This window comes from Emydura macquarii, unplaced genomic scaffold, assembly GCF_026122565.2.
Source record: "Emydura macquarii macquarii isolate MOO-44397 ecotype Brisbane River unplaced genomic scaffold, CSIRO-AGI_Emac_v2 contig_2422, whole genome shotgun sequence".
Taxonomy (NCBI): domain Eukaryota; kingdom Metazoa; phylum Chordata; order Testudines; family Chelidae; genus Emydura; species Emydura macquarii.
Genome location: NW_027132559.1, coordinates 3,348,477 through 3,371,219, shown reverse-complemented (window position 1 = coordinate 3,371,219; position 22,743 = coordinate 3,348,477). Strand labels below are relative to the sequence as shown.

Sequence of the window (22,743 nt, the reverse complement as noted above, 5' to 3'; positions counted from 1 at the left end):
CCTCCAAGCAGCCCCTGAAAGAGATGCACTAGATTTACCTCAAAGCACCAAACAGTACTGTTGGGAGACTGGCAATGAGAATCTTTCCCACAGCAACCTCAGCGGACACTGAGGGAGCAGAAGGCTCTGAAGGACCAAAAAAATTTCCTGACCAAAAAATGGAATTTCATCTAAAAAACATTTTTTTGTGGGGAAAATGTAATTTAAATGATGGTATAGGAAATTTCTAAACAAAAGGACACTTTTCACAGATATGTATTGGTTGTTGTTTTTTCCCCCTTTTTTCATTTTTGCCACTGAATGCAACAGAATTAATAATTTCCAGTGTGTATTCCCCTTTTTTTCTTCCCCACTTATTCAAAATTTCTCCAACTTTGAAAAAGTTAAGAGCGGCAAAAGGCAAAATAAAACATTGTAAATCTGCCCCTTTGTAACATCTCCAAATTTTCTTAACTTTTGAAGGGAAAAAGGAAAAGGAGGGGGAAAAAAGGGGGAAAATTAATAAAGCAAAACAAACCTGTAGAAAACATCCAAAAGAAGGGCTGGAAATGGGGGAGGAAATAAGAAATAAATAAAGCTTTATAAGCATTAAAACACAACTTTTCAACACCATATGTCAAAACATACAAAGCAAATAACCTTAAATCAAACTCCAATAAGTTCTCAAGCAGTATTTTTCTTATTTTGCCTATCTGTACATTTCGATTATTATCAATGGAAATATTTTTTCATGGGTTTGTGTGATAAAATCAATGTTGACCAGGATTTACTGATTTAAAAATCTAATCTTTCCAATCTTTGTTATTTTAGGGCACAGTCACTTTCAAATAAATGTCTAGTTTTGGCTTTTGTTGGGATTATCCACTGTTGTCAAGTAGTGTGTCATACTCTTCACCAGATCTCCTCCTCCTCCTAAAGTCCAGCTCAGGTTTGGGGTACCAGAAGTATGTTGTGGCAGGGCAGTGTAGCTGTTACCCTGTGTGAACCTGTTTTGTAAATAAATGACTTCAGTCTCCAGGGCTGCCAATTCCATACCTTTCAACAGCACTCAGTTTTTAAAAGAGCTCCAATATATGGCATGTAATGCTTTCCCTTTAAAATTATAATGACTAGAATATACAATAGATCATGGCTATCCGTTTCCGAGGAATTTATGTGGTCCTGAAGAATGCACTGTTATTTGTATAAGTTAAAAATAAAAGTTGGAAGAAAGCAGGAACACGCTTTCCAGCTAATTATCCCTTTACGAACTGTCCAAAAAAAAGAGAGAGAGGCAATTGGACCAGAAAATTCACTTGGTATATCATCAAGCCTGTGTTTCTGCATCTTTGCAGCGTTATTCCCTAATGAGGGATGACAAGCTGCCCAGATGCTTCTCCAAATTCATCACTGAGGGGTCACCTCATTATCCTGGCAATAAAAAGAACTTGTGATAAGAACCATGGGAAGGAATTAAAATAGATAAAGTCAGAAAACATCAGCACCTTTTCTAAAAGCTGCTGAGAGCAAAACCTTGCCCGAGGCTGCTACCCAGCCCTCAGCTGCAGAATTTACAGGAATGACCGATGCCCAAAGTGAAAATCAGGTTAGTAAGAAACCCAGGAGAGTGAGGAAGCCCTGAGGCTCATCCTCACAGCTGCTGCTCCTGGCAATGAACTCGGCTAATCTCCTTCACTGTGTAAGGAGAGGGGAGGAGGAGAGATTATTTCTGATGGTTTGGAAGCCTTTCAAAGATACATATTTGAATTGTCATCATGGGAGGGCTTTTATGGCAAACTACTGGGAGCGTTGCTTTTAAAAGGGTTTCAGTCTTTCCTGAGCCATATGGAGGGTCTAAAGTTTTGAACTGATAACCATCTTCCCTTTATGTGGTAAGTATCACAAATTGTCTTCTGCAGGTTACCAAGGAAAATGACGAAATTACATTTATTTCCGTGGTAAGTTTTGCATTTATATATACTGTTTGTCTGAAATCTTCACTCAGAAGTGTTGGTAGTATATACATTTTTCTCTATAATGTCTTGAACTTGCTTGATTTTTTTATAGACCTTGATAGATCTAACAGTATCATTTTTGTCTCTCTCCTCCTTATTTATATCGTTCTATGTAGACGATGTGTGTATACATATTTAAGTTTAACTTAACTCTGAATTTCCTGAGCCTGCAATGCTTTTTTTTTTTAAAGATAATTACAAAATTATTGTATTTGTAATTATATTACAAAATATGTGATGTTTTAGATTCTTTTTTAGATTCTTAAATTACGGATACATTCGCACAATCCTAATGCCAGATTAATGTTTGACTCTTTTTTTTTTTTTGGTCCACAAATATAATAAAGGGGAGTGATGGTCCAATGGTTTGGGCACTCTCTTAGGATGTGGGCAACCCAGCTCCAGTTCCCTTCTCTGCCATGAACCTCCTGTGTGACCTTGGGCAAGTCACTTAGCCCTCTGTGTCCCCACCTGTAAAATTGGATGATAACGTTCTCTTACAGGGGTGTTGTGTGGATAAATACATTCAAGACTGGGAAGTGCTTTGAGCTCTACAGATAAGAAATGCCATATAAGAAATAAGAATTATTATTAACATTCCAAAAGGTATTTGTTTCTTTCTCCATAAGTCATATATACCCCTTTTGTCATACTCTAACACAGCGGTTCTCAACTGGTGGTACGCGTACCACCGGTGGTACTTACCGGAAGGCTGGGTGGTACACGAGCCGCTGAATCCGCAGCCGCCGGAAGGGCCCTCCCACCTGCACGAAACCAGGCCGCCGAAAATGGAAAAACGGCGGAAGGGTTTCGGCGGCGGGTATTGTTTCCGCCGCAAAACCCCGCCGCCCGTCTCTCCCCGCCGCCGCGAAACCCCGCCGCAAATCCCTCCCTTTTTTTTCCCGAGTGGTACTCGGGTCGGGTACAGTCGGGTCAAGTGGTACTTGATCCGACTGTACCTGGCCTGAGTGGAACTCGGGGAAAAAAAGGTTGAGAACCGCTGCTCTAACACAAAAATCAACCTCTGCTATGGTAAAGTAGAATCATATTACATGAATATGAAAGTCAGATGTGCCAGTTTCTTGATACAAGAGTGTATGAGGTTGAAACTAAGATTGTGTGGTAGAGTACAAGTTTGGTGAAATTGGGGTACATATGGTTTTTCAGTCTCTGCTAGAGATGTAAGTGAAAGAGTTATTGATGATGATGAAGGGTATGAGAAAGTGGCAATGGATGCCGGAGGCTTTTCCCTTCATATCTTATTTCAGTGGTTTTAAGATTTTGGATGAGTGTAACATGTCCTGCTGCAATCTGAACAGTGATGAAAGTTTCTGCTTCTGTTAATTTATTGTATATAAATCTATACATGTACACATTGTATTTTTTGTATATTAAAAGGTGATGGTTTGCAAATGAAGGGATTACATCCTTTGAAAATCTAATATCTCCAAGATAATTTCCTTCTTATTCTGACCTGCATGTTTCACAAAACTTCAGCATTTATTCTTTTTTAATATTCTACTGTTACAAAACAACTGAACATGCAGGTTATGAAGAATTCCCTAGAAATTTGTCTTATTTATAATCATCACATATTTTTTTTCTGTTTATGCTCTCACTTGAAGATATTGAGGCATGGTAATAATTTTGTATTTGAGAAATTATTCAACTGAAATACATGCATCTAAAGGAAGGATTTTTTAACCTCATCTAGTAAATGGATTGTTTAGTTTGATGACTTTAAAGGCAGGGATTACTAAATTCCTCAGAATTGCAATAAGACTTTATATTAAAAAGTGACAAGTGCTTTCACTTTTCAGGTCACGCTAGGTGATCCTGAAATTGCTGTATTTATAAAGAGCTAGACTTTGTCCAGGACTGCATGTCCATTCAGGGGAACACAATCTCCCTATGCCTCTGTCTGGGCTCCCAGACCTGGGGTGTGGGCAGGCATGGAGAAAGGGATAATGTGTGCCTGACTTGCTCTCTGAAAGTGAAATATGCGTAGAGAGCAGAAGGAAAACAGGCAAGTTGGTGTACTAGGAGTAGTAATGTACTGGTGACAGTAGCTGACTAATAAAAAGCAGAATCCCAGATAGTATGGTCCAAGCATATTGAAATAGTATAGAATGTTTGTTGTAAGATTACTTTGCCATCACCATTTAGTGTAAAATGTAGTAGCAGAAATTGACGGTCAGCCCCGTTTCTTCCACTGCACCATCCCCCCCTTTCCATTACCTGACAGAAGCTCTTCCTTGGGTGTATTGCAAGGAATGGACTCTGCAGGGGTTCACAGAGAAGTAGTTCCCATTCAGGAGAAGAAGGGATCCATATTAATGGAGGCGTTGCACGCTTTTAAGGACAATGCAAGAGTTTACCAGAGGAGCACAATTTCCTTCAATCACTTCCTTTCCGCCTCCACCCAGGGGCTTTTACTGCTCCATCTCCTCTTCTTCCCAGAAATGTGTTCTACCCCTATTCTCCCCGTGTCTTCCTGTTGAAAAAATCTGCCATTACTCCTGGCCCCAAAACTTAGGCCACCAAAGGCAAGCCCCAGGCAAAGTGTACTGTGTGAGACTGCATTGTTTGCACATCCGTAGAAGGAGCAATTCTGCTCCCCTCCCATGCAGCTGTTTTCCCAATAGGTATCTATGATTGAAGTAACATTGCCTTGCACTTCCCACTTGAACCCCTATGGTGAAGGGTTGGTTGGCGGGTTTATGTTTTGTTTCTTGCAGAGGTGTGCATGTCTGGCCAACAGCAGCCTGGCTTCTGAAGAAGGAACATTGCCCCAGGAAGTGGGCTGCCAGAGAAGCAGCACTAAAGAGCTGCTCTGTTGTGGGATGGGAAGCTTCCTCTTCCCCGTAGTTCAGCAGACTCTACGGGCCTGAGAGGCAGCACCCCTCCTTTTTTGATGGCTCTACCGATTCCTCCAAGTGAGGGGACAATCAAAAGAAAATCCCCTGAGGTGAAGCTTGTGAAATTTGTTGGCCCCCTCTCTCCCTTCAGATGAGCATTTCAATGCAGGATACACGTTGGCTCTTTGAGTGTAGATTTTCTGATGTGACAGATAGAAGTAAAGCACTTGGTCCTTACAGCATAATCCTTCTGTCAGTTGGCTCTCCCTTTTACTTGCTTATTTAATTTCCCCCTGTGGAAATCATTAACAACCAGCAGAATTATGGTGTGGAGAGCAGGTTACTGCTGCATGCTAGTTACTCCCATTAAGAGGTAGAATATCTTTTTTGTCTGACATGACCTTAAATTAAAATATTTTCAACGGCAGAATCCATATTTGTGCTGTGTGGAACGTACCCTTCTTAAGCAGGTCACACAGTCCTTTTTGGAGCTCCATTAACTCTTTTATGAAGTGTCTGCACTATTTTTATACTGCAACAGTGTTAAACCATAAGTATCCCAGAACCACAGGGCAGAAGTGAAGGGAACATTTCAGCTTTATCCACTTATGATACTATATTCCTGAATTTAGTACAATATCATTTAACAGGAAAAGGGAGTTGGAGGAAACATTTAATAGATTGTTTTTCTTGGCATTTTCCTGTTAAAAAAATATGAAATAGTCTTTGGCTTGTTGCTTTCATTTCAGAGAAAGCAGAGTAATGTTTGGCAACAACATTTTAATTAAACAAGCCTTCACATTTGTTATAGCATCACACTTTGAAACTAATGATTAGTTTACTCCACAGCGCGATGTTATGGATAGTTTCAAAATATGGGAAAACCAGGTGTCATATATATATATTTCTAAAACAAGAAGAACAATACTCTGAAGTGAGTGTCATGGTCAGCAGCAAGTTCAGGTAAATAAAATGTAATACAATGAAACAGACTCTGAATTTGTAAAATGTCTCACATATCACAAGACTGAAAAAACATGTCTGACTTGCGTCATATCCTAAAGCCTTTTCTTCGTATAGATGCAATCAGACATTATTTGCATGTGCTGTGAAAATTTATGCTGTCTAACAAGAGATTCTGTCTGCTTTCCAAAAGCTTAGTATTCCGTTCACTATTTTTTTTCTACAGCCAAACATAGTTTTCAAGCCACTGACAGTGTGTAATTGGACTACATTTTTTTCCAGCTGTTATTTATGTCTGTGCTAATTATTTAAAGAAAGATAATAAAGTCAGAAAACAAAGCATGGAATCTAAACTATGCTGGGCAATCTAGTTTTCATTGACCTCAATAGAACTTGGCTTTGTCACACAGATTCCAAAAATTTTCAAGCCTGAATTCATCTCTATGATACTGATGCAGAGCCCTGCAATGGGTTTAAGAGAGGAGGCAATGTGATTTCTCTTCCTTGGGGCTTTGAGGAGCTGGTTAGTCCTTCAGTGAAATTTAGGGAAGCCCTTTGCATTTGGTTTAATGTGAACCCAGCTGACTATGGTCCCAATAAGACTGCCCTGCCATACCTCCACCAATCCCCAGAATGCCCTTGCACATGCCCTGTGCTGGGGAGTTGTGTGACAGGGACAGGGATAGGAGCATGCAGAGCTTGCTGAACCAACTCTGACTGTCATAAAGGCTCCCTGAACACAAGATATTCTTTGAGGGACCTTAGGGGTTTTTTGCATTGAGATGTGGCCAAAGGTGCAACTGTTAATTCTGTCATTGCCTCAGCCTGTTGGCCATTTGGTAGGACTTCTTCTGCTTGTACTCCCCCATTCCTCATCTTGAGCCTGTCTGTTGGTTCCCATTCGGGCAGGATTTGTGTTAGGGATGTTAAGTGTGTCATAGTCTTAACAGGTAAAGACCATAGTTGAGTTTTTTGACTGTGCATTCACCCATAATGCAATTTTCCTTTACATATCAGTTCTTCGTAAGAAGTTTATTCTATGGCCTCAGTTGTGATTTTAAAGATGGAAGGTCACCCATCATTGAGAATAGGGCCAACCTTATGGGGCTTGTCCCATGCCCTCTTCTATCCTCCACTGGAGTGGAGTACCTTGAAGAGTGCATACTGAAATTCAGTTCCAGTGCTTGTGGAAAGGAGGTGAGAGATGCAGATCATCCATGCAAGAAATCTGCACCAACTGCATGCTACCGGCCAAAATACTCCAGGAGCTCCCTACATCTCAGCACAGAGAGCTTTTTGGGAGGTGGGATGGTGGTTCCAAAACAAAGCAAATTCGCTGGGAAATATTCCCTGTGAGGGTGGATGCAACTGGTGTGCTGGTCAAGTAGCTTTTAGTTTGTGGTAGTTGTTGCAAAGTCATTCATAACCAATCTGTGATCTGGGCAGAAGATTCCATCTCCCATATGCTTCCCCTAGAGTGAAATCCCTTTACTTCGACTGTGCAATGGGTCCAGGATTTGGACTTATGTGCAGATTGTCATAATAAGTGTAGCCACAGCCCTTCAGAACAGACCTTGATTAGTACAGGAATAAACTATAAACAAACAAGTTGGCTTCCATCTGTTTTGTGACCAGAGACTGCACCCTTTGCTGGGACTTTCAGTACAGCACAGAGGCACCTAGTGCCAAATAACAATACTACAAGTAAATAGCATGACAGAGTGACGTTAGTACTTCCACAGAAAAGTAACTCGGCAACATGACACGTAGAATGCAATGTATAGGTACCCCTATGAATACTTATTCTTGTTTGATCAACGAAAGTCCTGTAGCACCTTAAAGACTAACAAATTTCTGCAGGCATAAGCTTTCGTGGGCTGCCACTTCATCAGATGCGTGAAGTGGAAACCACAGATAGTAGGTGTGTATATATATATACATCCAAGGGTGAGAAACATAACATTCTCACTTTCTAGTCAATGGCTGTGAATTGGCCTCATCTACCCTAACTGAACTGACTTTGTTAGCACTTGCCCTCCCCATTGTTATGTTTCTCACCCTTGGAATGTATATATATATACCTCCTATCTGATGAAGTGGGTTGCAGTTCACGAAAGCCTCTGCCCTCAGAAATTTGTTAGTCTTTAAGGTGCTACAGGACTCTCGTTGTTTTTGCTGTATACAGACTAACACGGCTACCCTTCTGGAACTATTCTCGTTTAGCTGTTTTTTATTTGTTTAAATATTACATTTTAATATCTAAACACAGGAAGCACATAAAAACCACCCATAAAATATGAACTCTTAGGAATTTCTTTATATTGAAGCTGAAATGCAGAGAAATGTGTGATTGGAAGGAACAATGGTAGCATTTTAAGATGCCTTTCATCATTGGAGAGAGCCTGATATGCAATTATAGTCTTATTATTATTTGTAGTGATCTTTAGTATTGCAGTGGCATTCAGTTGCATTTTCTGGAGGGCCAAATAAGGCAAAGTCCAAATCTAGGCAGGCCAAGAGGCTGTCTCTAGGGCCAAAGATCTCTTCAGGTGTTTGCTGTCTAGTAAAGGAACAACAATCACCAATTGCTCTATGTTGTATAGGCATCTGTTTAACCGCCTGATTTGAAAGTGAACCACTGTAAATTGAAATGTATCAACACAGTCTAGCTCCAGTGTGTTTAAATGTAAATGAAAAAAGTTCTGAATTAAATACAGGTGAAGTCTGTTTATTCAAATGGCTTGGGGGATGTCTGATACCTTTTGGCATAGGGATTAAGGGAAATTATATTTTTAGCTGTAGTTTCACAATGAAATTTCATTCAGTCCCTGACCATGATGACAGACTGCGGTGGAAGTCGAAGTTCTGTACACAGCTGAAGTGGAAATGTTTGATACTCACTCAATTAACTGAAAATGCAGTGTGTCTGCTATGCTAATTTGGATAATTAAGATTTTCAGTCCCTGAGGGTGGAGAGAGAGAGAGAATAGTGGCAGGAGACACCTTAGTACTCCTTGAGTGAGGGGAGCTGGGAGGGAGATGGGGGCAGTCGAGGCCCAAGGAAACAGAGTATGACAGCCCCAAAGTCTGTCTCATCCCTGCCTCCTCCCACCTGAGGTCAGCTCCTGTGCCCAGCTGGAGGCTCCACTGTAAGGATGGCCCCACAACTCATCTCTGGCTCTACCTCTGGGTTTATCCCGAGCTCCTGGTAGCTTTGATCCCCGTACTCCCCTGCTTGGTCCTGGCTGCAGTGTGCCTGTGCTGACCTGTCTCTGATTGCCCACCCTTCCTCCCCCACCAGGGCTTGGCACTTGCTGGCTGGGAGGATGCTCTGCAGCTGGGGAGGGAGATTCAGAGCCATGGGTGAGGGTCTTCTGCTGGGCACCAGCAGGTCCTTCCTACTCCCCAATGGTGGCTCTGCTCTGAAGGCAACTCTGCTACTCGTCTCTAGCTCACCCTGGGCTTCCAGCAGCTCTGGCCCTTGCATTTCCCTGCCAGGCAGCCCCTTTCCTTCCCTGGCTACAGTGTGTCCCCCAAACCAGTAGGTGCTGAGCCCAGGCCAGGCCCTTGGAGGCAGGTCAGCCTGGTGATGCTCGGACTGGGCAGGGATGGGCTGTGGCTGGAGCCAGCGGGAGCCCAGGGCAGAGCTGGAGCCAGGTAGTGGGGCTGTCCTTATGGTAGCGCTCCCAGCGGGGAGTAGGATGGAAAAACCGATGCTCAGTGGGACAAACGGAAGGCCTTCATGGGCCAGATCTGGGGCCCCTGGGCTGTGATTGAAGAACACTGCAGTATTTCCTAAGAATCCTCATCAGGAGTTAGGGCCCTATTGTACGAGGCACTGTCCCTACTCCATAGCGATTATAATCTAGCATTTACAAAGTAGGGATAGGAGAATAAACTGACAGATGGGAGGGGCAGCAGGAAAAGGAAAAACTAACAGTGGAGCCAGACCCCATTTGCATAACTTAGTCAGCATTGTCTCAGTAACAGCTGGCTGCTAGCCTAATCCATCGCAGGTGACAATGGTTTGTAGGCTTGTATCTTTTAAAGGTAGGTTTTAAGGAGGAATCTCAATTAGAATAAGGTAATGGCTTGTGAATGTTGTCAGGAAAGTCTTCCCCGGCATATGCAGTGGCATGGGAAAAATCAGGGAAGTGACAAGCAGATACGCGGATGCTCAAGGGTGTCATTGGCAGAGTGAAGGTGAGGGTCAACATCATAATAAAAAACTAGATTTGAAAGGTAAAGTGGTGCTGATTCAGTGCAGAAGGGGAAGTCAGTGAGGGGTACAAAGAGGAAAAGGAGTGGTCAAAATCAGCTTGGCAACATTATTTTAAATAGCTACGAAGGGAGAAGGTTGGAGACATCAGTGCCACGCATGTGAGATTACTGTAATTAATGTCTGACTTCATGGATAAAGAAGAAGACTATGTATCCTTTACCATTTTCCTATTTCTTTATCTATGTCTCTTTAGGTTCTTATAACAGCACATTGGGACTGGACTACATCTTTCCCAACGTTCTAAGTTATCTTATACTAATGCATTATGAAATCATGTTCCAGTGTCCTTGTGATCATTGATATATGGGATTTTTATTTTATTTTTCCAGAATTAAAGCTTGAAACGTTCATTCATAATACGAAGATGCTGCTGACTTTGTTCCTCTTCCTTATTGGGAGTCAAACTTCAGTAACAGAGACTCCTGGTATTTCAATATCCTTTGTATTCTGTTGTATTATGTGATGGTTTTTTAAAAACAATGTTTAGTCCCCAATAAAAATTGAGGTGAAGCCGGAGACTGTTGAGTCAGGATCTCTATACCTAATTAGACTTTGCAGAGTAGGCTGAAATTGTGTTTGGATAATCGAGATGGACATTAGATTTACATATTAGGTTGATCAGTGCTATTGTTAACCTAGGGCCAAATTTAGAGGTGAAAATGCAGATAAATGAAGCCCACATGTGTAATTTAGTTATTTTCAAGGGGTACCTGGGATTTAATTACTTAGCATGTGCAAACAGAGGATCCAGTTGTGCACCCTACCTACGTGAGTATTCCTTTTGGGGTAACTGAGATTCTACATGTAAATTCTGCAGACCTGGGTCCTTGATATAAATCCAAGGCATGTCAAGAGCCAAATTGTGGCATTGCATGTGGTGGTTGTCTCAGCCCTTCTTAGCTACTGGCATTGGGAGTTGGGGCCAAGGGATCTGCCTAAATGTGGATTTTGGGATCCACCTCCATCCCAGCCCTTCTGCAGTAGAGTTAGCGTGGAAACTATTTTTGCAGTGCAAAGCGAGAAATTCCTAATACAAACCCCTGTGCATCCCTAGTATGGAGCCTAAGTGGTTCAGAGGACTTTGGATGGGTCCTCCGCACTAAGGGTGAATTACACTGTGCCATGTGCTGATTTGAATCTTGGCAAAAATGAACCAGAGTGCATTGTTTCTGACTGTGAGGTGGTGATTCCAGGCACACGTGAAAGAAGTTAGCACTTACACATTTTCTAGTGTTTCCAGTTAGAGAAATATCTTTATCCCATTCAGGAGAATTAAAAAAGAAAATGTATTTAGACCTCAAAAAGGAAGCAAGCGCCCAATTCTGAGAAGTGCTGAATAATTACATATCCTGGGGAAGTCACAGGAAGTTACAGGTGTTCAGCATCCGTTTGGTATCTATCTTTGTAATGTTTCATGATAATAAAATAAGCTTAAAAACATAAGAAAAAGAGAGGGAGAGAGAGCGAATTCTTGGGGTTAGAAGGATATTTTTTCAGCTCTGGACATTTTCTTTCTGAATATCTCTGGATAAATTCTTCTGTGAAGCATTGCTTTTATCATCTGAGTATTGTAGAGATAAAGGGTAAGAAATATGTAATAACATTTAATTTTCTGAATTTGCAGCCCCTGAGTTAGCAGATATTGTCCTTTTGGTTGACAGCTCTGATAGCCTGGGAGACAAGGGGTTCTCTTCTATGAAGACTTTTATTAGCAGAACAATCAATCAACTAACAGCGACACCTAGCCAATACCGTATTGCACTTGCCCAGTACAGTGATGATTTGCACGTTGAATTTCTGCTTGACGCTCATAAAACAAGGAGCCCAATGCTGAAACATGTAAATAAGAACTTCGTATTCAGAGGTGGATCTGTAAGAACTGGCAATGCACTTCGAAAAGTTCACGAGACCTATTTCAAAAGACCAACTAATGGAAGAGACAAAAATCAAATTTTGGTAGTCTTGGCTTCAGGGAAATCAGAGGATGACATAGAAGAGCCCGCCAATATCTTGAAAAGTGACGGGGTAAAAATCATAGCTCTTGGGATCAAGGAAGTTTCTGTTGAAGAACTGCAGTCAATGGCTACCCCTGAATTTTCCAGTAAGTTTCGCACGATGAGGGAGCTCAGTACGTCTTATCAAAACATGAGCAAGATCATTGAGGATGTTATTCAAACAGATATTAATGGCATAATACCAACAAATGCAACTAAAAGTGTTCCTGTAGCAAACGAAGGTAAGGAATGAAAGAAATTGTGATCATATTGGTTGGAAGAAATAGTTCAATGTTTAGAAAGAAATACATCTTGAATATTTTGGGCTAAATTTTCAAATTTTTAAAATAATGAAGAGAACAGACGTACGTGATTAGGTTCCTGTGCATACAGACAGGCATGTAACACTGACATTTTGAAAACCAGTGCCTATATGTTCATGCCTGAATGCATGATTATCTCTGGAATCCACAAAAGTGAATGGAGAGTGGATGGAGCGATGCTGTAACTATTCTTGCAGATTTGATCATTTTCAAGAGAAAATAGCTCTTGTTGTTTCAGGGAATAAACCTAACTAATTAATGGGCATTAGGAAAAACCTTTTGGCTTCCTCTGAAGCAGCTGGTATTGACCATTGCTAGGGACAGGCTGCGGGAGTTAGGTGGACTGCTAATTTGATTCAGTACGGCAATTCCTATGTTTCTAGCTAAATCTGAATGAGGGAAACTATTTTAGAAGACCGTTTCTTGGATTGGCCAAGAAATAGACAATGAATATTGTGTTCTTTTCCCCTTTCTTCCCACTGCAGTTTGTGAAAGTAATTCCGTTGCTGATATTGCGTTCATAGTAGATGAGGGTGTTTCAAAACAAGAATCTGAAGATATTAAAAAATTCCTGCAAAATACAGTCTCCTCTCTTGATGTGAGGAAGAAATGTATACAGATTGCCCTGATGACATATAGCAGTGAGCCATATGTGTTATCTTCCCTGAGCATAGAAACAAACAAAACTGATATTCTGCAGAAAATACAGGGCTTTTCTCCAAGAGAGGGGAAGGCCAACACCGGTGCTGCCATTAATGCTACAAAGAAACAAATCTTCGATGTAAGTGCTGGAAGCAGAAGGGACCAAGGGATAGAGCAAATAGCTGTTCTGATTACCCACAGATCCTCTGAAGACAACGTAAGTGAAGCAGCTCATGATCTTCGGAGAGCAGATGTCACTGTATTCGCCATAGGCATTGAACAGGCTGACGACATCCAGTTAGCCCAGATAGCATCATATCCTCAACGTCAATATGTTACTAAGCTGAAGACATTTTCTGAACTGCCAGGACATAACGAAACTTTAAAAAAGAAACTCCTGAATCAAATTCAGGATAAGCTCTATGTCCAGTCTGAAAGAAGAGAACTTCTTAAAACAGGTAAATCTTTCCCAATAACTGTATTTCTATCTTTTCTCTATGTTGAAGATTTTTAAGTAGAGATGATCCTGAACCAAAACCTGGATCCAAAAACCTTTTGATCTAATTCCAAACGTAACATTTGGGCCCTTTCTAGAGGATGGGCTAAACACCTTTAACCTTTGGGGAAGTGCAGTTCCAGAGCTGAATCTGGAGCCAAAGTGTACCTCAGACTCATCTTTTTAACATATTGTCTGGTTCATATTATTTTACTGAATGAATGCAAAAAGTATATCCCAGACCCTACATCAACATCTCCTAGTAGAGAAACTTATGTCTTTATAGAGTCCTTTTGGTGTCAGTGGGACTCTACGTAGGTATAAGGGAGGGTCCATGATAATGAAGTCCAATGTAGGACTGGTGCCTAAATTATTTTATTTTCATTGGCTTAGCAAGGTTATTTCTTAAAAGTTATTTACTTAAACGGCATCATTAATGTGCATGGGTGCTCTGGATATATTAGTGCTTTAGTTAACTTTGACATCAGTGAATAATTTTATAATAGAAATCTCCAAAGCCAAATCATCCTTTTATTGACTTAAAAAAATGTTCAAGATTTACCTAATGGTATTTGAAGAATACAGAAATCAAACATTAATTCCTGGCAATAAAATATTCAGCAACTACTGATTTTAATTAATTCTGTTGAAAGTTAGATGGTTCTTATTGACCACACTTACTACAGTGCCCTTTTTATAAGCTTTGATATTTAAATGCTTCTAATTCCAGTTCAGTAATAAATTCTTATTTGCCACCTGGATGATGACAGTACAGAGAGAAGTTTTTGGTTGGAGAGGGGGGTTTGGGAATTTGAATTAAAAATATTGGGTGCAACAATACAATAGACATTTTGGAGATTAATACTCTACTTTGGGACTGAACTTTGTTTTTTTTAGTTTAATTTTTACATTTTTTTCCAGCAAGTGGTTATTTCTACCCATAACCAAACAAGAAAAGCACTTCTGAACTCAAACAAGATGACATTTCATCTTATTCAATGTGTTTTTTCACGTTGTTTCATTCAGACTCTTCCCTTATTTTTAAACAGTATTTGCATACAGTGTAGTTGTTAGGATGGGAGTTGGCTGGTTTCTTGTTGGTAGCAACAGTGGAGCTCAAGCAGCTGCTCTGGCGTGGCGTAAAACGGTCAGCTGAAGGCCTTTTATTTGCAAGGCAGCAAGTGGGTTATTAGTGGGAGTGGGGAAGAGAGGATGAGATGATTCTGCTATCCCCCAGCCCTAGGGAGGTTAGAGGGGCTGAACCCTTCCCCCTTTCCCAATGCAGTTTTGTTCCTTCAGAGCATTACTCCTTTTCCTCACCTCTCTTCTTTGACTGATAATCAAAATATTTACCAAAGGCTTGGACAAAGAACAGGACAAGTGAGACTCCACACCCCAGTACAGGTATCTCAGGAACTCATAAGAAGCACAGGTCTGTATCGTCTGCATCAAGAGCCAGAGGTGCCCTGAAATTGCCAGCCACAGCAGAGAAGGGACTGGCATCAGAACTGGTGAGGGAAAGAAGAGACTGGACGCCCCTGACGGTACCAACCAACAGCAGTGAGAAGGAGCTGACAGTACCAATGCTCACCACACAAGAGGCACCATTGGCTCTGCCGAAAGGAAGAAGATCTTCCTGCTCCCCCACCCCCAAGGATTGGGTTGACCCTTCTTGATGACTTGGCTCTATATATTGACCTGGTGTCACCAATACCCTCAGAACCGGTTGTTGCCAGAGAGATTCCCACGTCACCGGTGCCATCAGCCAGCCAGAGCATAACAAGACAACCTGTAACAATGGCTCCATCTACTGATTCAGTGGCTCATATACCTCAGGCAAGTTTGTGACCAGTACAGCAGCTCCACTGGCCATACTGAGATGAGAAACTAGTCCCTGCAGAGACTCCAAGCCTCATGGATACCTTCCCACTCCCAGCTCAGGACCAGTGGTACCCCCCCCCCATGGGGACCACCCCTCTACCCATGTGTTCCTCACACTGACCCTGTAGGGGCCTCTGGGACCTGTATATGAGATCCCCAGAATACAGAAGATTGGATTGGGAGTTGAGACTGATCTATTCTCACAGGGAAGAGACCCAACAAACTCAGAAGCATTCTGAAAAAGAGGAACACCCTGACCAGGCAGATTTGCTCAATCTTGTGGGGTTAGCATCTTCAGCTCCTGACGAGGTCGTTGCCTCTGCCTCTTTGTCCCGACCTGATCACTGTAAACAATTCCAGGATCTCCTGAGGAGCATTGTGGATATGCTCGAAATTCTCCTGGAGGAAGTACAGGATACCACATGGCTAGATATTTTAGAGTGTGGGTCCTACGAAGGTGATGCTGTCAATCAACAAAGATATCTTAGAACCTACCCCAGCCACTTATGCCCCCTCTCTGAAAAAAGAAAAGAAGAAATGTTTTGTACCAGCTGCAGGAGTGAATACTTATTTTCACATCACGCCCCAAACTTTCTAATGGTACAAGTTATCACCGAATGAAGCAGACTGCATCAACCTAGGTCTGCTTCCTCTGACAAGGCTTGCCAAACACCTAGACCTCTTTGGAAGAAAGAGCATCACCAAGGCTAGCTTACAGTTCCACATAGCAAATTATCAGGCCTTAATGTCAAAATATGATTTTAACATTTAATTAATAAATGTTCTGATTTCACCAACAAGTTTCCTCAAGAATTTAGGCCAAGCTATCATCAAAAAGGGCAAGTGGATAGCTAGATCAGCTTCCATTGTCATGAGAATAAGCTTCATGACTCCAGTCCTCCTGGTTTCCAAAGAAGTTCAAGTCACTGTGGAGGATCTCCCCTTCAAGGGTAATTACCTGTTTAGTTACAAAACAGATAAGTCACTGCATATCCCTAAGGATTCTAGAGCAACCCTCCATTCCCTGGGTATGTACACCGTAGCACCATGGAGAAATTACTCCAAATCTCCACCGTACAATTACCTGCTCCTCACCCTTTTTACCACCAAAGGGCCTCTGAGCCTTCTGGGAAGTGCCAGAGAATGCAGTGCAGCAGGCAGAACACTCCCCCATCAGTCTCTTACCAGCCCCCTACCAAAAAATACTCTAAAGAGCTGCAAATCAGTCCCCCTACCATCCAACACCCCACTCCTTTTGGTAACTGTCTAGCTCATTTTCCCCCAGTTTGGCACCTCATAACATCAGACAGATGGGTCCTAGAGATCATTACCACTGGGTTATACAATCAAATTCCTATCCATTCCCTCTTCCCATCCCTAGGCAGGGACCCCTGTTATGAGAAGATGCTCAGATAGGAGATAGACTCCCTGCTCCACCTGGGAGCCATAGTGCCAGTTCCTTCTCAGCACAGAGAAAAAGGATTTTATTCAAGGTATTTCCTTGTTCCCAAAAAGAAGGGAAGTTGGAGACCCATTCTGGATCTCAGACAACTGAAAATCTTCATCTGCAGATCAAGATTCAGAATGATCACCCTGGCCTCTATAAGGCTGCCAAACAAAGGTGACTGGTTCTCAGCTCTTGATTTGGAAGACATTTATTTCCACATGGCTGTCCACTCAGTGCACAGAAGGTCCCTGCACTTTACCAGAGGTCTAGACCATTACCAACACAGAGTGCTCCCCTTTGGTTTCTTAATCAGCCCTGAGAGTCTTCACAAAAGGTGCTATTTGTGGTAGCTGCCTCCATGGCTCCCCAATACTGCTCTGCCTTCACAACTGGCTGCTCATGGGATGCTTGCACCAGGGAGTGCACACGACAACCCACTCCCTACTCAGACTCCTGCAGTTTCTAGGGCTCCAAGTGAACACAGAAAAGTCCACTTTAGTTCCCATGCAGACTATAGATTTTTTGGGAGCAACTTTAGATTTGATTACAGCCAAAGCATGCCTTTCCCAAGATAGATTCCAAACTATGAGGGGCCTCAATGCCTATCTCCAGCTGAGCCCTCAGACAACGGTGTGTTCCTGCCTGGTCCTCCTAGGCCACATGGACTCCTGTATCTACATAGCACCCTTTGCAAGGCTGCATCTCTGGTGTTTGCAGGTATGGTTGTGGACAGTTTATATTCCAAGCAAATGCAGCCTAGACAAGCAAGTCTTACCTCCCCAATGAGTTTTGTCATCACTCACCTGATGGGAAAACAGAGGCTGTGTGCCTACTGGTTCCCTTCATCCCCTCAACACCCATGAAGAAGATAATTACAGATTCCTCTGTACTGGGTGGGGAGCTCACTTGGACTAATATGTGGATCAAGGCTCTTGGACCCACAAGAATCCAAGCTATACATCAACCTCCTGACACTGTGTGTAGTGCATGAAGTCTGCAGAAGATTCCTGCCACTCATTCGTACCCTGCATGTTCAAGTCACGTCTGACAACATGACTACAGCATACTATATCAAAGAGCAGGACTGGGGAGGCCCCACCCTCCTTTGCATATAAGCAGTCAGTCTCTGGAATTGATGTATCCGACACCAGGTCACCCTCTTCGCAGTGCAATCACCTCTGTCAGAAGAGTAGGTGAGCTTGGGGCCATATTGGTGGACCCTCCCTACACGGTCTTCCATAAGGATAAGGGTTCTTTGAGGTTATATCCTATGTTCATTCCAAATATTCCCTCTGAATGCCATTTAAATCAGCTCATAAAACTACTTGTTTTCCACCTGAAATCTCATGCCACCAGAAAAGAGGGGGAGCTCCATTCTCTGGGTGTTCACTGAGCCTTAGCATTCTACCTGCAGAGGAAAAACCTGTCAGGAATCTCCTCATCTATGTGTCTCCTTTTGACAAATGTATGAAAGGAGAAGCAATCTCTTCACAGAGATTTTCTAAATGGCTTTCAGGTTGCATCAAGCTTTGCTATGAGTTGATGGTGACCCCTCCCACACAAGGTGAGAGAAGCTCATTCAGACTATGGGTTATGTCAGTGGCTTTGCTTTGTCATTCCCCTTCTGGAGATCTGTAGAGTGGCAACATGGAGCTCTCTGCACATTTTTACTTGGCATTACTTTGTAGAATAAGCCTCCTTGGCACAGTGATCCTGCAATCTGAAATACATCAGGGTTCCCGCGCCCTCCTCATTGGTACTGTTTGTGAGTCATCTTGAATGGAAGACACATAGGGATCATCACTCAAAGAAGAAATTCTGGTTACTTACCTTACAGTAACTGGAATTCTTCAAGATATGTGGTCGGTCCCTATCTGTATTTCACTACCTGCCCTCCTTTCACTCCTGCTTCTGATCCCTTCCTTGGGTTATTCATGGTAGGCAAGGAACTGGAGAGATGCTCAGTCCATGTGACCCCTTATGCCCTCGACTTAGAGCACAAGGAGGTGATGGGCACAGGTGTGGGCCAAGAGACACTGTATTTGAAAAATCTTCTGATCTTAGGCGCGTGGAGTGCATGTGTGCCTTGAGTGGCATACAGATAGGGATCACACATCTTGAAGAACTCCAGTTACTGTAAGGTAAGTAACCAGAATTTCTTAGCCATCATTACTTTACACTGAGCTACAACCACTTTGCACCATCATAGCCTCACTCTCTGGAAGATTTTCTGCTACTGTGGAACGCCACCTGTCTGTGTGTTATTGTGTAAACATTGGTTGACTCTCAGCCCTAATTACATGTCTATATGCTTTGGTGCTTCTCTCAGTGTTTCTTTCTTTACATTTTGTCTCCACACTAATGCTGCATATAATCTCTTTTTCCATGTAGGATGTGTAGAAACAGAAGAAGCTGATATTTATGTGCTCATTGATGGCTCATCAAGCATTCATCCTACTGCCTTTGGAGACATCAAAACATTTCTAAAGGAAGTGATTAAGATGTTTAACATCGGACCGAGTAAAGTTCGATTTGGAGCTGTGCAGTACTCGCACTTCAATGAACTGGAGTTTGAACTTAATGAGTACAGCAAAACAAATGATTTACTGAAGGCCATTGACAACATTAGGCAAGTAACTGGGGATACCTATATAGGAGCAGCTCTGACTTTCATGCAGCCGCTGTTTAAAAAGGCAAAGGAGCAGCGAGCTGGCAGTGTGCCATGTCACCTCATTGTCCTAACTGATGGGGAGTCACATGACAGTGTGAAGGAGCCTGCTGAGAGACTGAGGGATGAGAATATCAATATTTATGCCATTGGTGTAAAAGGTGCTAATAAAGCACAGCTACATGAGATCGCAGGGCCAAAGAACAGGACTTACTTTGTGCATGAATTTGACTCGTTGAAAGGCATAAAAAATGAAATTGTTCAAGGGATCTGTTCTGGAGAAGGTAAGGAAAATTTTGTCTTTGCCCTTTGAACTTAGAACGCTAACTGAACTCAAAGCATCCTGTTGATATAATAAAACAAACAATTTCAAGTTCAAAACATGAGGAGGATATTACTCCAGCCTGAATAACTGAAATGTATAAATATACTTCAGGCACATTCTGAACTAAGGTGGCTTTATACTTTGAAAAATAAGGTATTTTTATTTGGTTTGAATCAGAACATCAAAGTAATGTTTTCTTTCTCAGCCATGTAACAAACAAGATGGCTTTTCAACTGAAGAGAGTAGTCCTAAGTCAAGTAGTGTGTTTTCCAACATGTCGTGTTGTGTTGCTATTGTCCCAGCATAAATTGTTCATGAACTCACAGAGCACTAACCCTATCATCAGGTTGCAGTCAGTTGGGGCGGCATTTAAGTTCATTGTCTTTATAAGACTATGATGCTCAATAGTCTTCAACAGCTCCCACACCACACACACACACCAAAGAGTAGGAAGAAAACAAATGCAGGCTAAATCCTCTAGCAGGAAGCTATGTAAAGTAGTGTTTGTGACCGATAGGTATGTTATTAGAGAAATTATCATATATATATATATATAAAAATATAAAATTGTTAGAGTAATAATATTACATTATTAAAGTCATACGCTTTATATAAATCTGTAAACCCCTAAATCGTTTGTGCCTGTATTGATTTGTGAACCACTGAATATTTTTCTGTAAGTAAATGGAAGTGGCTCAGACAGACCACAAGATATATCTCTCCTAAGTGTGTAAATGCATGTGCCTAGCAAAACTCTCCTTAGTAACTCTACTAAAATTATAAGCAGTGTTGCCGAGTGTCCTGCGACTCATGTGACACTCATGCAATCCACAGCACTATCACACCTGTGCTCAGCTCATTCAAATCCTCATGCATCCAATTAGGCTGCAGGGACAGCTCTGCAGTTGATTCTTCTGAAAGCAGCTGTGACACTCAGGTGACCTCTCCACCTCACTTCTAGCTGCTCCCTAGTAGATTCTAATGAATAGCAACAAGTGGAGAAGGGGGCAGTAACAGAATGTGAGAGGGGGCCTGTGGCAGACGGCCAGCTTCACTCTAGTGGGTCTCGCCTTTTTGCCTTTTGTAGTGGGCCAGGGAGTCACCCGTCACCCCGGGGAGGGGGGTAGAGACCTGGGCACGCCCACTTCTCCGGGTCCCAGCCCAGGGGCCCTACGAGTAGCAGCTATGAGCTGCTGGCACCATACTCACAGCTGCAGCCTTTTTCCCCTGGGCTACTTCCCCCCCATCCTCCTGGCCTCTCAGGCCCTGCCTCCTTGCTGCCCGGACTGGGCTTCCTGACCAAGGCCCCTGCGCCTGGGGGAGTGTTTCAGTCCAGCCAGGGGCAGGTTTTCCCCCTCCTGAGTTCAGTACCTCTCTCAGGACTCCCTCACTCTGCCACACCTCCACTGTACTCCTGTCTGCTCCTTAGCACAGCACAGCAACTCCTCCAGCTCATGCCTGGTTTCTCTGGAGCAGAGGGCTTTTATCAGGTACCTGGCTGGGCCTTAATTGACCTCAGCTGCTCCTAATTTCCCTCTACTGACTGGCTAGTCTGCAGGGAATAAAGCCCTGATCATTCTGGGGTTTACATACCTCCCCTCGTGCTCTCTTCTACTGCCCTCTGTCCTTGCTGTATCACACATCCCCCCACCCTGCTCAACACCACAGGATTGGGCTAATTGGGACGTGAGGCAGTGCTGGCATGACACAGTGTTGCCATGTTGGCTTCCAGCTCTATGCTACATCCAGAAGTTGAAAGGCTGCAGGCAGAGGAACCATCGGGTCACTCGTGCGTTCTTTTCCTTGTTGATGTGCATCCACCAGAGCAGGGCGTGGTCTGTCACCAGGGTGAATCTTCTCCCCAGTAGATAGTATCTGAGGGTTTCCATGGCCCACTTAATTGCCAGGCACTCTTTTTTGACCACCGTGTACCTCTGCTCTCTAGGGAGGAGTTTCCTGCTGAGATACAGGTTTGGGTGCTCCTCACCATCTATTAGTTGTGTGAGTACAGCCCCTAGCCCAGTCTCTGAGGCATCCATTTGGAGGATGAACTCCATTTCAAAATCTGGGGCTATAAGCACTGGGTGGCTACAAAGAGCAGTCCTTAAGTCTATGAATGCTTTTTCGGCCACCTCAGTCCACTTCACCATATCCGGGCCCCGAGCTTTTGTCAGGTCAGCCAAGGGCCCTGCTCTAGCGGCAAAGTGGGGAATAAATCTCCTATAATACCCCACAATCCCTAAGAATGCCCTGATCTGTTTCTTGCGGACCGGTCGGGGCCATCCCGGATGGCCCCTACCTTGTCCCACTGGGGCTTTATCAGATGTCTCCCTACCACATACCCCAGGTATTTGGCCTCGGCCAGCCCTATTGTGCACTTAAGAGGGTTTGCAGTGAGGCCAGCTTTCCAGAGGGAATCAAGCACCGCCTCTACTTTCCCCAGGTGCGTTTCCCAGTCAGGGCTATGGATGACCACATCATCCAGATAGGCAGCTGTATACTTGGTGTGCGGTCTCAGTATGTGGTCCATCAGCCTCTGGAATGTTGCAGGGGCCCCTTGGAGTCCAAAGGGGAGGACGGTATATTGAAACAGGCCATCAGGCATAGAGAAGGCGGTCTTCTCTTTGGCATCTTTGGCTAGGGGGATCTGCCAGTAGCCCTTGGTCAGGACCAGCATGGTCAGGTAGCGGGCCTTGCCCAATTGGTACACTAGCTCATCGATACACGGGATTGGGTAGGTATCGAATTTAGATATCTCGTTCAACTTCCTGAAGTCATTACAGAAGCGCAGGGTGCCGTCAGGCTTGGGGACTAGGACGATTGGGCTGGACCACTGGCTGTGGGACTCTTCAATCACCCCGAGTTCCAAC

At 43.1% G+C, this 22,743-nt stretch overlaps 1 protein-coding gene across 1 annotated transcript in view; it reads left to right on the top strand.

Annotated features, from left to right (window-relative positions):
- Positions 1-1,517: 1,517 nt before the first annotated feature.
- LOC137162211 (collagen alpha-6(VI) chain-like) overlaps positions 1,518-22,743 on the top strand; it is a 97,134-nt gene continuing 75,908 nt past the window's right edge. The window contains exons 1-6 of the mRNA XM_067561796.1: positions 1,518-1,585; positions 1,899-1,937; positions 10,427-10,522; positions 11,722-12,333; positions 12,900-13,514; positions 19,272-19,832. Coding sequence (XP_067417897.1) covers positions 10,462-10,522; positions 11,722-12,333; positions 12,900-13,514; positions 19,272-19,832 — 1,849 coding nt within the window. The 5' untranslated portion in view covers positions 1,518-1,585; positions 1,899-1,937; positions 10,427-10,461. The remainder of the gene's footprint in view (positions 1,586-1,898; positions 1,938-10,426; positions 10,523-11,721; positions 12,334-12,899; positions 13,515-19,271; positions 19,833-22,743) is intronic.